A 16,392-nucleotide genomic window follows, 5' to 3' on the forward strand; every position below is an offset into this window, starting at 1 on the left:
CCCAGCAAAACAGAGGCACGGCAGGACCCGCCGATGTCGGACGCGTCTTTCACTGCAAGGACGGGGCAGTGAAATAAAATCGGGAAATAAGTCGAGTGCACCTATTGATCTGCAAGGTAACCCTCTTTTTCTTTCTTTATTCGAACCGGCCAGAAAGGCGGGCTGTGTGTGTGTGTGTGTGTGTGTGTGTGTGTGTGTGTGTGTGTGTGTGTGTGTGTGTGTGTGTGTGTGTGTGTGTGTGTGTGTGTGTGTGTGTGTGTGTGTTAGTCGAATGTCAACTCTGCTGGACGCTGCTCTCAGATTAGACATTTTGGATTGTGGCTGCGCATTTCTGAATGTGTCTGTCAGCCCGACCTGCAGGGATGACGACGTGACGCTGAACTTTTGGGGTGCTTGTCGGGGAAGGTTAGTGCAGACCATTTCCCGGATGGAAATGTCAGAGTTCCCTTATTTTACAGCTGCTTGTCTATAACTTGTGACCAGGCCAGGCACCAAAGCTGTCTTGTCTGGAAGGACAACACCTTCAGAGGACTGGGAGCATCACAGCTCAACATGTGACACATGGATAATGATTTCACTGTGCTAAAATAGTCTGCAATAATGATTTTAAAAAAAAATCCTTTGTTTATTAAACGTATAATATGTGCTACAATGTGCCAAAATAAGGGCACAACACCATATTCAATCTCTGCTCCAAAATGTAATAATATTAGGTCTTTACTGAGTTTTAAACATTGTGTCACTCTGACTCTGAAGGAGGGTAGGTCATCTCCAATGTGAGGCAGCGGCCTTTCTAATGATGCGGCACAATTGCTTACTTCAGCGAGATTTAGTTTCATTTTGCAGTATTTCTATCCCCCAATGCCCGGAAACAAACCCCGGTCTGTCAAAATGATTGGAGCTCTGTACTTTCCCTTCCAACAGTACCTCTCTGATCTGATTTGCATAGACTGCGTTGTCACAGGATATGTGGTGTCTCCATGGAAACTGAGGCTGTCAAATGATGATAAAGTGATATATGAAAGACTGTTAATCCCAAAAACTGAGCAGACACCACATCACTGAAAGACACAATGGTGCCTTTTGATCCTCATGCTCTTTCTTTTAATATCTTAAAATCAGTCAGATGTTGAATCAGTAACAAGAATCTTATGTTTTCTAGTTGAAATGACCATGTCCAAGAATTTTGCACAAAAGAGATGCACATCATTTAAAACTAGAACCCTGAGAGTTCCAAGTTAACATTTTCCATAGTTTCATCGTAATTTATCCCAAGATCGATGGAGTAGGAGAGCAGATGTAATACAAGGTAAGCAATAGATCCAAAAATACATAATATGCAGAGCAAACTCAGGGACTCTTGAATGACAAATGTTTGAAAAAACGTAACCTAAAAAATCTAATTTTAAACTGGAGCCTCTGGAACCCTTTCAATGAGCCATGAAGGTCTCGGAGACTCCACCAAGGGATGCAGTGACCCAGATTTGTGAGACTGATGTGATTTATCATTAGAAAGTATAACACTCCAAAGTTAAATGTTAAATGTTTTTTACTCATACCTAAAAATGCAAATAAATAATACTTGTTTGAAAGATGCACAAGGGCATCCTCCTATTACAGGCAAGAGATTATAAAAGCGGTGTGGGAAATTAGTGTCATTTATATTCCATCATCTCAAACCAGTTAATCAAAGTGTATTGAGCGATGAGTTGCATATTCTAATGTGAGGAAGTACATAGATACATAGTTTGGGAGAAACAGTGTCATTTTATCAATTCTAAAGAACCATCTTTTAAACATTTCGCAACAAAAAAAAAAAACAGCCGGTGGCGTCACGTGACGTCATGGGGTTTAGCGGACCAATGATATCACTTCTCGCAAGTTTTGCCGCGCGGAGCGGACCTGAGACGGAGTGGGTGTGTATAGTCTCTTGCTACATAGAGAACTTTGGAGTTTGACTTATATTAATACCATGTGCATTTGGCTGAATTGCTAATTTTGTGATTTAGTAACGTGGTTTGGAGCGTGTTTTCCAAGGAGAGCACAATAACTTCGCCGGCTTCGAAGGACTCTTTGTTATTGGGCGGAGCGTCAGCTAACCTCCCTGCCTCGTTTGGCTAGCCTAGCTAACGTGCAAACCAAGTAGTTCCAGGCAAAAGCAACCGGGTTTTGCACTTTCTCACGTGTGTTGTCGCTGTCTCGTCCTATATGCTAAGCTAACAGCAGTCAGCCTCCTGTCCTCTGTCTGACCCCATGGATCCTGGTGGTAGTGAACTGGACTCCAGCTTACCTCACCCCGAGAACCCGTGTCTGATCGTGGAGGACTCCCAGCCGGACAGTGTCGCTCTCGAAGACGATCCTGAGAGCAGCTATCGAGCTCTGCTGGCTCGCCGGCTATCCAGCCTGCAGCCCACATCCCGCAGCCCGGTTCTGGTAAGCACCTCGTTGAACTTACGAGTCTACCACTCACAACCACGGGTTTTTAAATTAATTTATTTTTCATTTTACGACGTGATTATTCTCTTGGGGTTTGAAGCAGTTCCGGTAGTCAGGGCCTGGAACAACAGAGGCATCAGCTGGCTGTAGGTTAACAGTTTCTAAATACAACGGAGGTTATTCCGGTTTTGTCTCTGTTTTTCTTTCTTGCAGCCTCCTCAATGATAGCAATTACCACTCATCTGTTTCTTTCACGTCCTGTTGAGAGACAATCGAAATTAGACGTTTTTTATTGTCAAGCAGCCATAAACCTGTATTCAAGCAGCCGGCTGAAGTCTCTGATTGGGAGTCTAATGTTTGCAAGCCTCCATTCACAGATAATGCAAGACTATCATGGACTGATACTTGAAGACCTACATATTTTTCAGACTGAGAGCTACACCGATGGCTAGCCTAGGACTACAGCTTCCCAAAAGATTACATGGAGCAGGAGGAAGAGCATTCCTGGTTCGATTCCTGCCTCCTCCTAGTGTGTCTAAGTGTTGTTGAGCTAAGACACTGACCCCCTAACTGCTCCCGTGGCGCTGTTAGACGGCGGCCCACTGCTCACGGTTCATCCGTGATGGGTTAAATGCAGAGAAGGAATTTCACCATGAGGGATTAATAATGTGTAAATTCTTATTATTTTTCCTAAATGGAAGGACTATGGATCTGAAGTACAGGGATAAAAAGAGGCACCCCAACACCCTCAGCCATGCAATGGCCCTTTAAAATTAAATTCATCACCATCAATGTGTACTTTACAAATCATTACTGGGTAGCAGCACAGCACAGGTAGTTGTCTCCCAAGATTTAAGATGTATATTTTTTATTACTTTGTAAAATGCAGTACACATTATACTACATTTGGTCAGAGGTCATTATTAAGATAGTGTATTTTGAAATGTAAGTGCTATGTTATTTGTATTCATTTAAGAATAAGAATAAGAACAACTTTATCTTGACGGAAATTGTGCCAGAATTACAAGAAAAACATAACAATAATAAATAATAGAAAATTGTTTAAACCATAAAAAAAGGGAGAATAAGAAATTCAAATAAACTATAAAGTGTCTTAAGTAACAAGTGAAAACTATAAAGTGTCTTAAGCTGTTAAGTACCAAGTGAAAGATAAGAGTGCACTATTATGTTCGCTAGATACAGTTATGTTTTCCATAACATAAACAAAGAACATCTACATATTATTTGCAGTCACCTTCAAAATGATACAATGTTTTATAAATGCTCACATGGATCATGAAATACTTGTAACGTGTACTGTAACACTCCTCAGAAGAAAAATAGCCTGAATTTGATAATCTAGGATATATTTGTGAATGCGGTGGATATTTTTCTTTATGTTTTTGACATCATATAGACATAAGATAAAAAATAAAAAAAAATTTAATATTACTTATCATCACAATTTTTTTTTATTATTATCCACTTTCAGGAGCTGATATCCTCACCACTCGGAGGTAGATCCTCTCAGACTGACAGCCAATCAGAGAGCTCCCAGAACAACAATCAGGCTGATCCTGGTAGGTGCTTCACTAACAAGACAGAAAGTATTTTCTGTACACAATGGATTTAAAAGAAACATTTTTTTTATGTAGACACTAACGCCAATTCTGCCTTCCAAGAAGAGAGTCAAGTCCTCAACATCTGTTCTCTGCCTAACAATAGGAAGTATGTAGTAGCAGATGATTGTCTCATCAGCTAGTGTATCATTTCAGAAAATGTTTTCACTCTGCTATGCACACTTCTAGGTGTTCATCTGTAGATACAGAAATGGAATCTGGGGCTGATTCCACAACACATTGCATCCAGTCTGAGGGTAGGTGCTCGTCTTTGATGTTCCATTGTGAGATTGAATAGAATGACTACTGTCTTTAAAAGAACAAATAATTCAACTTAAGTCACCAGGTGTATTTTTATGTTTTTGTTTCAGAGGGAAACTCACAGTTTGGTTTTATTCAGCTTTCGCAAAGTCAGGATCTTGGCTGTGAAGAAGTTAACAGTCAGGAGAATGTAGAGAACACCCCTGAGCCAGCCACAGGCACGCACTCAAAATCAGGTTTTAATCATTTATTTCCTCAGACATATCCATAGCACATTTGTCACAGGAGATGTGTTTTTACCTTGATTCTGTAAGCAGTGAAGTAGTCTTTTATTTGTTTGTTTGTTTGTTTTTTCGTTTGTTCGTTCGTTCATCCATTCATTATTTTTTTCTATATGGGGAAAAGAGAAGTGAATTGCTAATTAGGAAATTACAACAATGGTATTATGGGGACTTATTGCTTAATCATTTTCAAATTAGCAAAAAAACAATTTAGAAAGTACTTTCAAACAGTTTTCTTTATCCAGACATTGTGCTATCACAACCTCATTCGCACATGTCATGCCCCAACTCCGTTGTTTGTTTATTTATTTATTTAGTCAATCAATCCTTGTTGGTGTCACTCCTTTCGCATCACGTTTATTTTTGTCATTGTTATTGTCACTGTTTCTATTCTTATCCTTGTTGTGTTTCTGGTTGTCTATTCTCACCCTTGCTCTTTTTTTTTTTTCTCCTCCCCATTCTGTTGTCTATTCCTGTCCTTGTTGTTGTTCACTCTGCTGTCTGTTTATTTGTGGATGTCTTTTGCAATATTTAGTTGTCTTTTTTATTTATATTTATACTCATATTTATTGATACTGTCATTGTCGCGCTGCTGTGACAAAAGAATTTCCTCTGTCGGGATCAGTTTTGTATATTTTATTGATCTTTGTCTGCATTTATATAATAAAATCATATTACAATCTTGGATGAAGGGGAGATAGAAAAAATACTACAATTTGATGACATTATTTACATTTTTTGTTTTCCTCTGTTCTCTAATCCCTTAATCTCAAAACATTCTTACAGAATACATCATTGACATTCCTACTCCGTAGCAGCTCCTAATGACCGCCCTTCTAATTTTCTTTGTTATTGTTTGGTTATCACACAGCACTTTGTAGCACAGTCAGAAGAAGCAATATACAAGTAGCCTTAGATTTTATTTTTGCTCTTGATACATGTATTGATGCATCTTAAGCACATGAGAGCAAAAATAGACCCCTAATCCCACAAAAAGCTTTCTGACAGCTAAATGCATTATGATGGTTCTTTCTCCAATGCTTCAACATAGACTGCGCTAACCTTAAGGATCTGAGCTTTTTGGGGTTGAACCAATATTCTTTGTCTTACTTGCTTCCAGCTGCAGCAGAGCAGATTACCAGCTGTGGGGCTTCTGGGGGTCAGGACAGCATAGCAGCCAGGTACGGCCTCATGTCCCATTTTCATTCCATGATCACAGGACATGCGAACCCCAGTCCAGCTGTCATAGTGTGCTTCCCCCTGCAGGTCTGAGGTAAGCTCCAGCAGCTTGACCGAATCTTCATGTCAGTCAGCCAAGCAGCTGAGCATCCAGGTCCTGCTTCATTCTAAGGGCCAGCAAGGTTCTGGCAGGCCAGAAAACCAGGATGCTGAGATCCTGTCTTCACAGGAGGACTTGTTCGACCCTGACAAACCAGGTGTGTCTGTTGTAGCTGAATCGTATGATAGTGTATATCAGACATACTGCAAATTATACTGTAAATGGGAAAATTGTTTATTAATGAATACTGTGATACATATTTTTTTCTCTTTCTACCTCTTGTATATTAAAAAAAAACATTAAAGGAGTTTGCACTCAGTCATCCTTAAATCAGCACAACAATGCCTGAAGTTAGCTTGGCATTGTTCAAAAATCAGTGATTGTACAGTTATCAGCTGAAAGTTACTTGAAATTTGGAACAAAAATCAGTAAAAATGTAAAATGTGATAATCTTAAGTGTGAATTCGGAGCAGGCTTATCTTGGTTATACCTGAAAGTTTTTCTCTCCGTCTAATGTGTGTGGTTGTCTGTCTGTCTGCCTTTCAGGCACAGCAGTTGATAGCACAGTGTCTGAACCCGAGCAGCAAGGTCAGCCCACCTCCACGCCGGCCCACACCCTCCGACTCCTGCATCTGTCTGGACAAGAAGCTCTGGCTCAGGAGAGTCTCTCCCAGTAAGCTCCAAAAGGGGATTCCCCCACATCGCGGTAGCAAGGAGATTTTATGAATAAACTATTACTTAATAGATTACCTACTTTGCCAGGGTTATTAGAAGTGTACACGTTGCTATTCATAAGAATATTTTCTTGTATTGTCTGTTGATTCTGTATTGGTCATTTTGAACGTATTTTGATCATTATTTCATTTATGATTGTAGTTTCATGGGTATAGTTAAAGCATGAAAAATATCCCTGTTATGGGGCTAGTTAAAGTCCATCTATTTAAAAAAAATGGCATGACTGGCATGAATGAAGAATTGATGAAATAATCCACCAAATTCTGGAAACAATATTATTTGTGTTTAAGGAATCATTAAAACAAAAAAATCATTATTTAGATTAATTTATCACTTTTTACAATAGTTTTATTGTTAGCAAATATGTGGTTTTCTATAACAGTTGAAAATGCCATAAATAGCTGACTTAAAAAATCTGTAAGAAATAACTCAAAACTTAAAAGAAATTTGCCAAGCTTGCTTTGTCTCCAGAATGAGCCAGAAATGGGGTGGAAAAGCAGAAATTTGCCTTGATTCAATTATGATAATAATGATAATACTAATAACAAAATGTACCTGACGTCTACTTGTCTACTCTTCATTGCAGGAGCTCTGTGGACATTGTTGCGCCAACTCCTGACCACTGTAGCCCAACTCCTCTGATTGTGCCCAGCTCACCAACTGATGCAGAGAATCCACAGGGTAGCAACTGAAGCTCCTGAAATGACTGATATTTTTTACTAAATAGAATCTGCTTTATGGTGTGGAAACTGTTTTGTTCTGTCAGGGTCTGAGGAGCCCATGGATACTTTGCAGCACCCTGAGGTTGGACCTGGGGAGAAGGAGGAGGAGCCCATGGAAACAGATGCTGCACCTAAGCCACAGCCAGTTTCCTCCACCCCTGTTTCCCAGCATTCCCCAGTTTTTGTCTTGGACCAAGCACTGTCTTTGCCATCACAGCCAGAATTCTCTCATGTAAGTTCTTCATTTCATTAACTTAAATACCTCCTTACCTCTGTTCAAAATCTTTTCATGGCAACTGGATGTGAGTGTCCTCACGAGAAGAAACTGAAGTAACCATGGCTTGGATGACTGAGAACCTCCATAGACATATACCTCCTTACTTCATTTATCAATTAGGTTTTTTTACTATTGAAAGCCGTTATCTTAAATTGTCATAAACCCATACATTAATCGGTAAAGATTTTAATCCCCTAAAATGTTAGTCCATACATCCATATATTTCCATATATTTATTTTACAAATTGTTCAGTGGAACAATGGCAAGATGAAAAGATCATCATTCCCCAGTCTGACAAAACTAATCTAAGTACTTGGGAAAATTTGCAATTTTAAATCCTTGAGAAATTCGGTAAAGGAAAGGAATCAAAAGAACGCTCATTTTCCCCACTGAAAATTCCCTAATTCCCTTAACTAAATGACACTTACTATGATTAGTTACTATAGATCATATTAATTTTCAATAAGTACTGTATTTTCCGCACTATAAGGCAGACTTAAAAGCCTTTAGTTTTCTCAAAAACCGACAGTGGTTGGTTAATGTTGGTTAATGGTGGTTACCGTAGTCAGGGGGCGTTGCCAAAGTAGCAGCGGTCAAAACGGTAAAGGGTAATTCCAGTCCCACACCACTTGTGTGTGTATAAAGACCCCAAAATGGCACCTTTCAAGAGATGCAGAGTTCGAACTCAAGGCGATCAGTCACGCAGTAGAATTGGGAATAGAGCAGCAGTGAGAGAATTCAACATTAATGAATCAATGGTACGGAAGAGGAGGAAACGACAAGATGACCTGCGCCAGGTAAAGAAGACCAAACAGAGTTTCCGAGGAAACAAAGCGAGATGGCCACAGGTGGAGGACAAACTCGAACAGTGGGTTGAACAGAGAGCAGCAAGTAGAAGCGTCTCCACAGTCACTATTCGAATGAAGGCAACAGCGCTAGATAGTGACATGATCAATGAATTTAGAGGCGGTCCTTCTTGGTACTTTTGTTTTATGAAAAGCTTTGAACTGTGACAAATGGAGTTGGAAAAACATTGTTTTCAACGAAGGCGGCACAAATACTGGTAAGAGCTACCGGTATGTACTGTACCATATTGTGAATGCGCTAACTTGTTTTGGGAGTGAACGGAGTTGTCAGAACATAGGTTTGTATTCTATTAATGAAGTTTGACTGACTGACTTATCTGACTGTTTTGTTGACATTCCCTTCAGTGCAGCTTCATCCAGCGGATACATAATGCAACCCCAGCCACTACAGCAGTTTCTATTCTATGTGCCTTATAATGCGGTGCACCTTATATATGAAAACAGTTTTAAAATAGAGCATTCATTGAAGGTGCGCCTCCAATGCTCATACGGTAATTTTAATAAATTGACAAGACTATAATAAATAGTATGATATAACCCCAATAAATATATCTATCACATTTTTTTCTGGATTTTCAATATAAAAAAAACATTTTTTTCCTTCTAATAATCTTCACAACAAAATGTAGGCTATCTTTAATAAAGCAAAATTATTCATGTGTGTGTGTGTGTGCGCGCGCGTGTGTGTGTGTGCCTGTGTGCGTGCATGTGGTCTCTTCTTTCAGGATGTGTTTGTTCCCACGCAGAGCCAGGAGGCTGCACAACAGTCTAGTAAGAAGACAGAATCATTATCTGTGGAATCCCAGCGTCCCCGTGTGCTGCCTCTGCAGCTTTCTATGAACACGCCTGGAGGGAGCCAGGCCAGGCATACCTTTGAGGAGGTGCTGGAGGACAGCCAGGACACGCAGATTGAAGAACCAGAGGAGCTGCCGGTAACGCCTTGCCAACATCAGTGCAGTGAGACCAACAGGCTCCAGGCAGAATCACAAACTGCCACTGGTTTCAAACCTTGTAGCAAGACTTCTTTGAATGTAAACAATGTGAATGTAAAAGAATGTGAGGCTGGAATCAAAGAGAGCAGCTCTGGCAGCAAAGTGTCCTGCTCTCAGTCCAAATTGAACTCCCCAGGTATTACTGTGAACATCTGTGTACAGGAAACACCCTCAGACATGACCCCTTGCAGTTCGGCCTCAATGCCAGTCATTTCCCAGACGTCTACTGTGGATGTGGCAGCAGAAGCAGGGACTGCAAAGGCCCTATCACAAGACAGTGCAACAGTCAGCAATAGTCAGATGGCCAAGGATGTTCCAGATGAAGTTGTAGTTGAGGAAGAGGTGCTGATGGATGAGGAAGAGAGCACAGTGGGAGGCGGGACCTCTCGTCTGGCGCTGGCTCTCTCCCAGAGCCAACTGGTCTCACCTGAGCCAATGGAGGAGGAGAGCCAAGACAGGAGAGAGGATAGCGTTGTTATGGTTACAGACTCTGTGAGAGACTCACAGGCTCTCCCCCAAGCAGTGACACAAGATTCAAAGACCAATAGTTCTCAGCCAGTCAGAGGCAACATTCCTACCTCTACTAATGGCCATGAGGCCCTGGCTCAGATGAAGGACAAGGTGCCAGAACCAGATGGGCTCAAAGACAAGAGTCTGAGTGACAGTTCAGGAGGTAAGATGGATACATATGTACTGAACCCTACTGCCATCTCATGATAAGGAAGCGTCTTTTCAAGCTCTGCCTTGAGCTCTTTTCTTCATGTACTCATAGTACAGTGACTTGTTGCAAATATTTACTTACTTCAAAAACTACAAAGTCATGAACTTCAGAATTGCAGCAGTTTCAATACCCATCAATTGATTAATTAGTCTGCTTGTCCATAACATTTCTATTTTTTCTAATTAACTCCCCTCTCCTTGATAACCAATAAATAATGTCATGTTGTCATTTTTCTATCCTTTTGCTTGCTGAAAAGTTTTATATTTTTGTATACCTGGTTTCTAGGAAAACATCCTCCCATTGACAAAAAACTTGGAAAAATACATAATCACTCTCAACCATTTCCAAACAAGAACTTAATAAAAATTTTAAAAATCTTTCAAACCCTTTTCTCTGACAGAAATATCCTTCCACTTCACACTTCCTAAAGAGGGTGAGCTGATTGGTCCAGTTGTTGGTGTCACTCCCCCCCTGATGAACCAGCTAAAGCGGACATTGAGACACAGCACTCCCATTGGTGGGTTTCTTGGACAGTCTGCCCCTTGTAACATTAAGTAGGAAATATTGTTTTCAATATCATTGATAGGGATTCAGTTTTGTAATATCATTTATAAACTGTTTTAACAATAATTATGTTTTCTGGATTCTGACGCAGTACATTGTGATACATAATTTTACCATCGACTTTTAGATAACCCCATTCCCATAAATGAATTTAATTAATTTTAAAAGTAGCATTGGAATACTGAAATTGTGCATACTCACTGTTTCAGCTGCACTTTTTGCACAGTTGTACAATTGGATATCCATTTATTAATATCCCTGAAAACACGTATTTTACTGCTGTGACATTTTTCTCCTGAACATATGACCCAACGCTACTATTTAACTGCACTGCCATATAACTACTGCTGTTCACTGTTTTGAATGCATACTTTTCATATCGTACTTGCACCCTAATTACTTGCACTTTACTGTGTTTCAACTCTTGATTGCAAAGCTACAAAGCAAACATGTATCGAAGGGAAATATAATACCTAAATAGTTTGCTAAAGTTGGCTAGAAACTCGCGTGGTTTCATTTTAAACTCTCCAAAAAACAGCTTAAAAAATAAACAACAAATGGTCTCAAAAAGGCAGGAAGGGACTGACTAGAATTGTTTTGGAAACAATAGCAAAACATCTTATTGTCTACCCATAGAAATTAAATCTTTGAAAGTACAAGATACCTTTCATAAGCCCTTTCAGTAAAACTGATCTTAAACCCTAAGAGTCCTAACAGTGACTCCTAACAGTGACTTTTTATGTTTGGGTTAGGGTTCATATCTGGTTAGGGTTCCAGATATGAACATTTATCCTTCAGAAAAGGGACCCCTGAATAGTGAATATATTTTCTCTGCATGTCCCAACACTATTTTTGTGTTTTGTTTTTTTTCAATCCAGAAATCACATCCTTTTCTGAAAAGTCAAACGTGGTTGGTGACGTGTCTGCAGAGGCGGTGATGGCAGCAAGTGACATTGTTTCAGCAGAAAGCGGGGATGACACCATTGACACCCAAGAGGGCAAACTTAGTCTAAGGATGAAACTGGTTACCCCAGTGGAGGAGAGTAGCTCGGAGCGCTTCAGCCTACAGAGTAAGAGCTCATCACCATTCCCTGCTCAAGGCTGAGCAACATAACCATATCTTTGAAGATGCTGCATGAACTCATACCCCTCAGTTATATATTTCTTCCCCACCAGAGCCGACACTATCTGACGAGGATGGATCCGTTGTCAAGGTTACCACTGTTACCAAGGCTGTAACCAGGTAAGTTGGCGCTCTATTTTATCACATTCACAGAATTCCTTTTGAAGTGTTTATGTCTGCCAGGCTCCCAGGCTCTTTAGAATTAGACTTCACAAAAACAAAGAGTGTTGGGCTTCTTTGAAAATCTCTAACCCTGTTCATTAATTTTGTTCTCATTATTGTAGGCAGTCTAGGGCCGGGCAGATTATAAAGGGTTCCCCTTTGGCAGGATTAAAATCAATATACTATAGCGAGCCTGTTCTGATTGAGTTGGATTTGCATTGGTTATCTGGTTATCAGCCCTTGACACATAAAATACATTTTGAGGTTAAACTGTGTGACTAAAATATATCCACATGTCAACTAGTAGTCCAGTAATCTCAGTCAGAAATAACAGTGTGACTGATCACTTGGTGAAAAGAGAAGTCTGACCTTGATGTTTTGTGTCCCAGCAGCCCATCAGTGTTCACTCGTGTAAGGCAAGTTCTCCGACAGCATGAGGCCGAGGACCAGTGCCTGGCTGTAGGAAACACTGCACCAGTCAGGTAGACAGAGCTTAACACAAGAGATAGAGCAAAGCAGCCATGTCACTTCTGGCAACCTTTTCCCCGGTTTATGTTTGTTTTCAGTAAAACTCAGAGTTTGATAAATATCACATAAGGAGGTTCTTCAGAGTTTTCTGCAATAAGCAGAAAGTTAGTTTCAATCCATTTCCAGTTCTGATATCGAACCTCCGGTTTACAAAATGTAATTCTCTAATTACAAACCCATTTGCAGGGAGTGGGAATTGGTAAAATGGTGTTTTAGATTTGGATGCGAAAACATTAAGAAAAATTATGACTTTTGATCAAATTACGGCATTTATGTACATAAATAAAATAATGCTTGCCAGGATTTAACTTAATAAATAATTCTAGAGAACATGATTTCTAGGCTGGGGAACTCCTACAACTCAGGGTCCAGATGTGACCCCAGGCTTGAGCCACATGGAGATAAATGTAGGGGTAAATTATGTTTAGGCATATAATACGAAATAGGTGTGTGTGTGTGTGTGTGTGTGTGTGTGTGTGTGTGTGTGTGTGTGTGTGTGTGTGTGTGTGTGTGTGTGTGTGTGTGTGTGTGTGTGTGTGTGTGTGTGTGTGTGTGTGTGTGTGTGTGTGTGTGTGATAACATCTGGAGGAAAACCTCCTTCACTGAATTTTAACAATTTGACATTTTTTTTCTGTTGCCTCTCAACCCAATATAAATAGATCTACTTAATTGTTGTGCTTCAATAATGTTACTGCTCGATGGCTGGACTTTCCCATGGTCTTTTGCCTTTGGTTTGAATAGCTTGACCTAATGTTTTTTATCAGATAGAAATGGCACAGCTCTTATGCCAGTGAGATGGAGACTGAGACCTAATTTCTGAGTTTGGAGGTGGGGTGGAGGCTATTTTTTGCTCCATTTGACTTATTATGGACATGCAGAGAGAGGGAAGGTGCCATTTTGTCCTGCTTTTCCAAAGTCAGGCAATTCGACAAAGAGGTTGTAAAATGTAGGTGACTCTCCTGGTTTCAAGAAAGATAAAATTAGAGGGATGGTACCAAGAATAAAAGTTTCACCTTAGTTTTCTTGTATGTTTGCACTCTCTGCCTCTCTGCCTTCATGTGTGAGAAATAGAAGTGTAACAATGCAGTTTAAAAAATAAGGGTGTAAGTGAGCTGTGGTTGACAATGATGTACCCTACTTTTGGGCCCTATATGCTTTTGACCATACAAATACATTGACTGAGTCCACCTTTATTCAAATATATTTAAAAGGACACCATCATTTCAATATCTACATACACACAGGCATTTTTCCATTTAAGAAATGGGCAGGACATGGTCCGAAGTTGGCCTATATGCAAAGCATACATGATAGCAATTTACTGGCGGGTTGTAGACCCGCAGTAATAGTATAGAAAAAATAAATAGGGTCACTGCCCTGTGTAAAAATTCAAACTACTGTTCTTTCACTGTGATCTTCTGCCTGTGAATCAATTGGTGTTTTGTCAGATGCCCTGCAACATCGTATTTATTAATTTATTTATTAATTTCCTTTTTTTTTTTTTTTTAATGTTTGGCAGGGGGGACCTGATTAGGTCACCACAGAGGACTTCCCAGAGTTCATGGTCGGGATGCAATAGCCTCCCCAACTGCCAATCAGAGCCTTCACAAGAAGTATTTGCTGAACCCCAGGAGACCACCAAGGACCCTCCTGGCCTCCCTGAGCAGTCTGGGGAAAGGCAGGGGTCACCTGAGCCGCCCACACCAAACAGGACCGAGGCAAGACAGAAGGCAGTGAACCAGCAGACCGTTGACATCACCATCACATCCAGTCCGACCAGCAAGGTTTGTTTTCAACAGTCCTTCATGACTTGCATGAATGTATGAAAGGCTGGCTCAGAGTTGGTTAGTTGGTTAATTGGTAATTGCTTTGGGATACTAGAGTTAGTATATGTGTCTCCAGACTTTTAAAGAAGCACAAGAGGTGATCTATAGGAATAGGAACAATGGTTATCATTCCATTCAAGCGTTGTTCAAAGCGTATGCAGAAATTCTAAGCCCATTCCAATTACAAACTGCAGATGTTTTTAGTGTAATTTAGTGAAGGACAACAAGTAAATACTCCATGACTCTTGTACTGTACTTTGAACCCAAGACAATTAACAGGTAAATACAGTATCGTACATTCTACTACACTACATTTATTTTACGGGTTTGTCCCCTTTTCAGAAGACCGTGTAATATAGATGAAAAGATTTCATTTTGTCATTAAATGCACTTTATATAGGGTCATAAATAAACCTGATGCACTTTTTTGAATAATGTGAAATCACACAATACTAATACAATATATCTACCAGAAGTATTGAACCTTGTTAAGTGATAAGGTATAGCATTAAATGTTTCCACATGTATTAGTTTTCAATAAGTAATGAAACAAGCACTATCATACCACATTGCATGCCCCCCTGCTTTATGAAAACCTTTATTTTCGATACAATTTGTGTATGTTTTGCTTATAATACTTCTGCACGTTTCCTGGAGTAGCATATTCATTTCAACACTTGAATAACTTTCAAGTAATAAAGTATGTTTAGACATAAATACATCTACATTTGCTTGAGAAAAAGATTTTCGGTTTTTGTGTAACAAAGCTTTTTGTTTTTCGCTCCTCCATTGTTTGCAGCAACTGTTTATCCTGCTTTTTCTTATAATGCCCTAATGTGGAGACTATATTTCATGTATCTCTGTATTAAACCATCGTGTTTATGATATCGAATTCAGCAATTTTCCAGATTTTGTTAATTTTTATTTCCACATAGTTATATACAGTATACTTTCTTTATTCGGGAGAGGATAAACAACACAGGATGACATCAAGGAGAAAATACCTCAACACTCAACCCTGTAGGACTAGATGTGTAATTACATGCTCATAGATTTTGTTAAAACACGCAAACACACTGTCAGGAAAGCTTGCTGTTGTACAGGTATAAGCTGGATATTGCACAGATAAAATAATTCTGTACTTTACATTTGATGCTAATGTGGCTCTCCTTACAATGGTAACTGTCATCCAATTAGTTGATTAGCATTTATCCATCGAAATCACCATTATTCAGACCACCATACTTACCGTTGCATTATTACATAGAAATGTTTCAACTTGATTTGCAGGTTTGCAGGTTGGCCTGTTTCCCGCTGTCTTTGCACATCAGAGTAGAAATGCCCCATACTAGTTCCTCAGTTTATAGTAATAAGAACATAATGTCCTGCCCCTTCCCTGTACTTCACCGCATAGCTTTAAGTCAGTCTCACAGTAATTGGCTTTGTACAATGAATTTTAGCCTTCAATATTAGAAGCCCACCTCTATAAAAGATTCAACATACACAGAAAGTCCAAAGTGCACTTTCGAACGTGATGTGAGTCATGCATTCAACAATTGAACATTTTGTTTGCCTCATAATAACATAATTTTTTTTTCACAACCTGGTGGGGGTATGAGTGTACTGGAGTTACCGTAGTAACTACTATATTACTGAAATTTGACTGAGGCCGGTTATGATTACTTAGAGAATCAAAGTGTTTATAGTCTTATGCACAGTAAGTAATGAAATTCTTACTTTACTATCCACAGGGAATGCCAGATAGTATAGCAAGGTATTAGTAACATATGAGAGTTTGTAAGGATGAAATACAAATAAATGCATCACAGAACAATAGAGGGTAATGAATGAAATATGCAGTGGAAATGTAAACTTTGCAATTAAAAGTGCAAATTGCAAGGTAAATGCAGTTCATGAATATTCTGAGCTAAAGCATGGCTTTTTGACAAGTTTGACTATCATGCAATGGAAGCAATGAATGTACAGAGTAAATGTGCAA

The 16,392-nt window shown here is 39.6% G+C and overlaps 1 protein-coding gene across 5 annotated transcripts in view; it reads left to right on the forward strand.

The window, feature by feature from the left end:
- Positions 1-16,392, forward strand: part of tp53bp1 (tumor protein p53 binding protein, 1) — a 25,998-nt gene continuing 9,606 nt past the window's right edge. For 4 of the 5 annotated variants that reach the window (XM_086143916.1, XM_086143917.1, XM_086143918.1 and 1 more), the window contains exons 1-17: positions 1-116; positions 2,217-2,433; positions 3,929-4,016; positions 4,092-4,164; positions 4,245-4,312; positions 4,427-4,552; positions 5,718-5,778; positions 5,864-6,033; positions 6,423-6,549; positions 7,198-7,292; positions 7,378-7,565; positions 9,203-10,142; positions 10,591-10,707; positions 11,633-11,824; positions 11,931-11,997; positions 12,429-12,521; positions 14,087-14,351. In XM_086143916.1, the coding sequence (XP_086000042.1) occupies positions 2,254-2,433; positions 3,929-4,016; positions 4,092-4,164; positions 4,245-4,312; positions 4,427-4,552; positions 5,718-5,778; positions 5,864-6,033; positions 6,423-6,549; positions 7,198-7,292; positions 7,378-7,565; positions 9,203-10,142; positions 10,591-10,707; positions 11,633-11,824; positions 11,931-11,997; positions 12,429-12,521; positions 14,087-14,351 (2,850 nt within the window). In that variant the 5' untranslated portion in view covers positions 1-116; positions 2,217-2,253. The remainder of the gene's footprint in view (positions 117-2,216; positions 2,434-3,928; positions 4,017-4,091; positions 4,165-4,244; positions 4,313-4,426; positions 4,553-5,717; positions 5,779-5,863; positions 6,034-6,422; positions 6,550-7,197; positions 7,293-7,377; positions 7,566-9,202; positions 10,143-10,590; positions 10,708-11,632; positions 11,825-11,930; positions 11,998-12,428; positions 12,522-14,086; positions 14,352-16,392) is intronic. The other variant, XM_086143919.1, reaches the window with a different exon arrangement.

This window comes from Fistularia commersonii, chromosome 3 (genome assembly GCF_037954325.1).
Source record: "Fistularia commersonii isolate RoL2024-O1a breed Wild chromosome 3, RoL_Fcom_v1.0, whole genome shotgun sequence".
In the NCBI taxonomy this organism is placed as follows: Eukaryota; Metazoa; Chordata; class Actinopteri; order Syngnathiformes; family Fistulariidae; genus Fistularia; species Fistularia commersonii.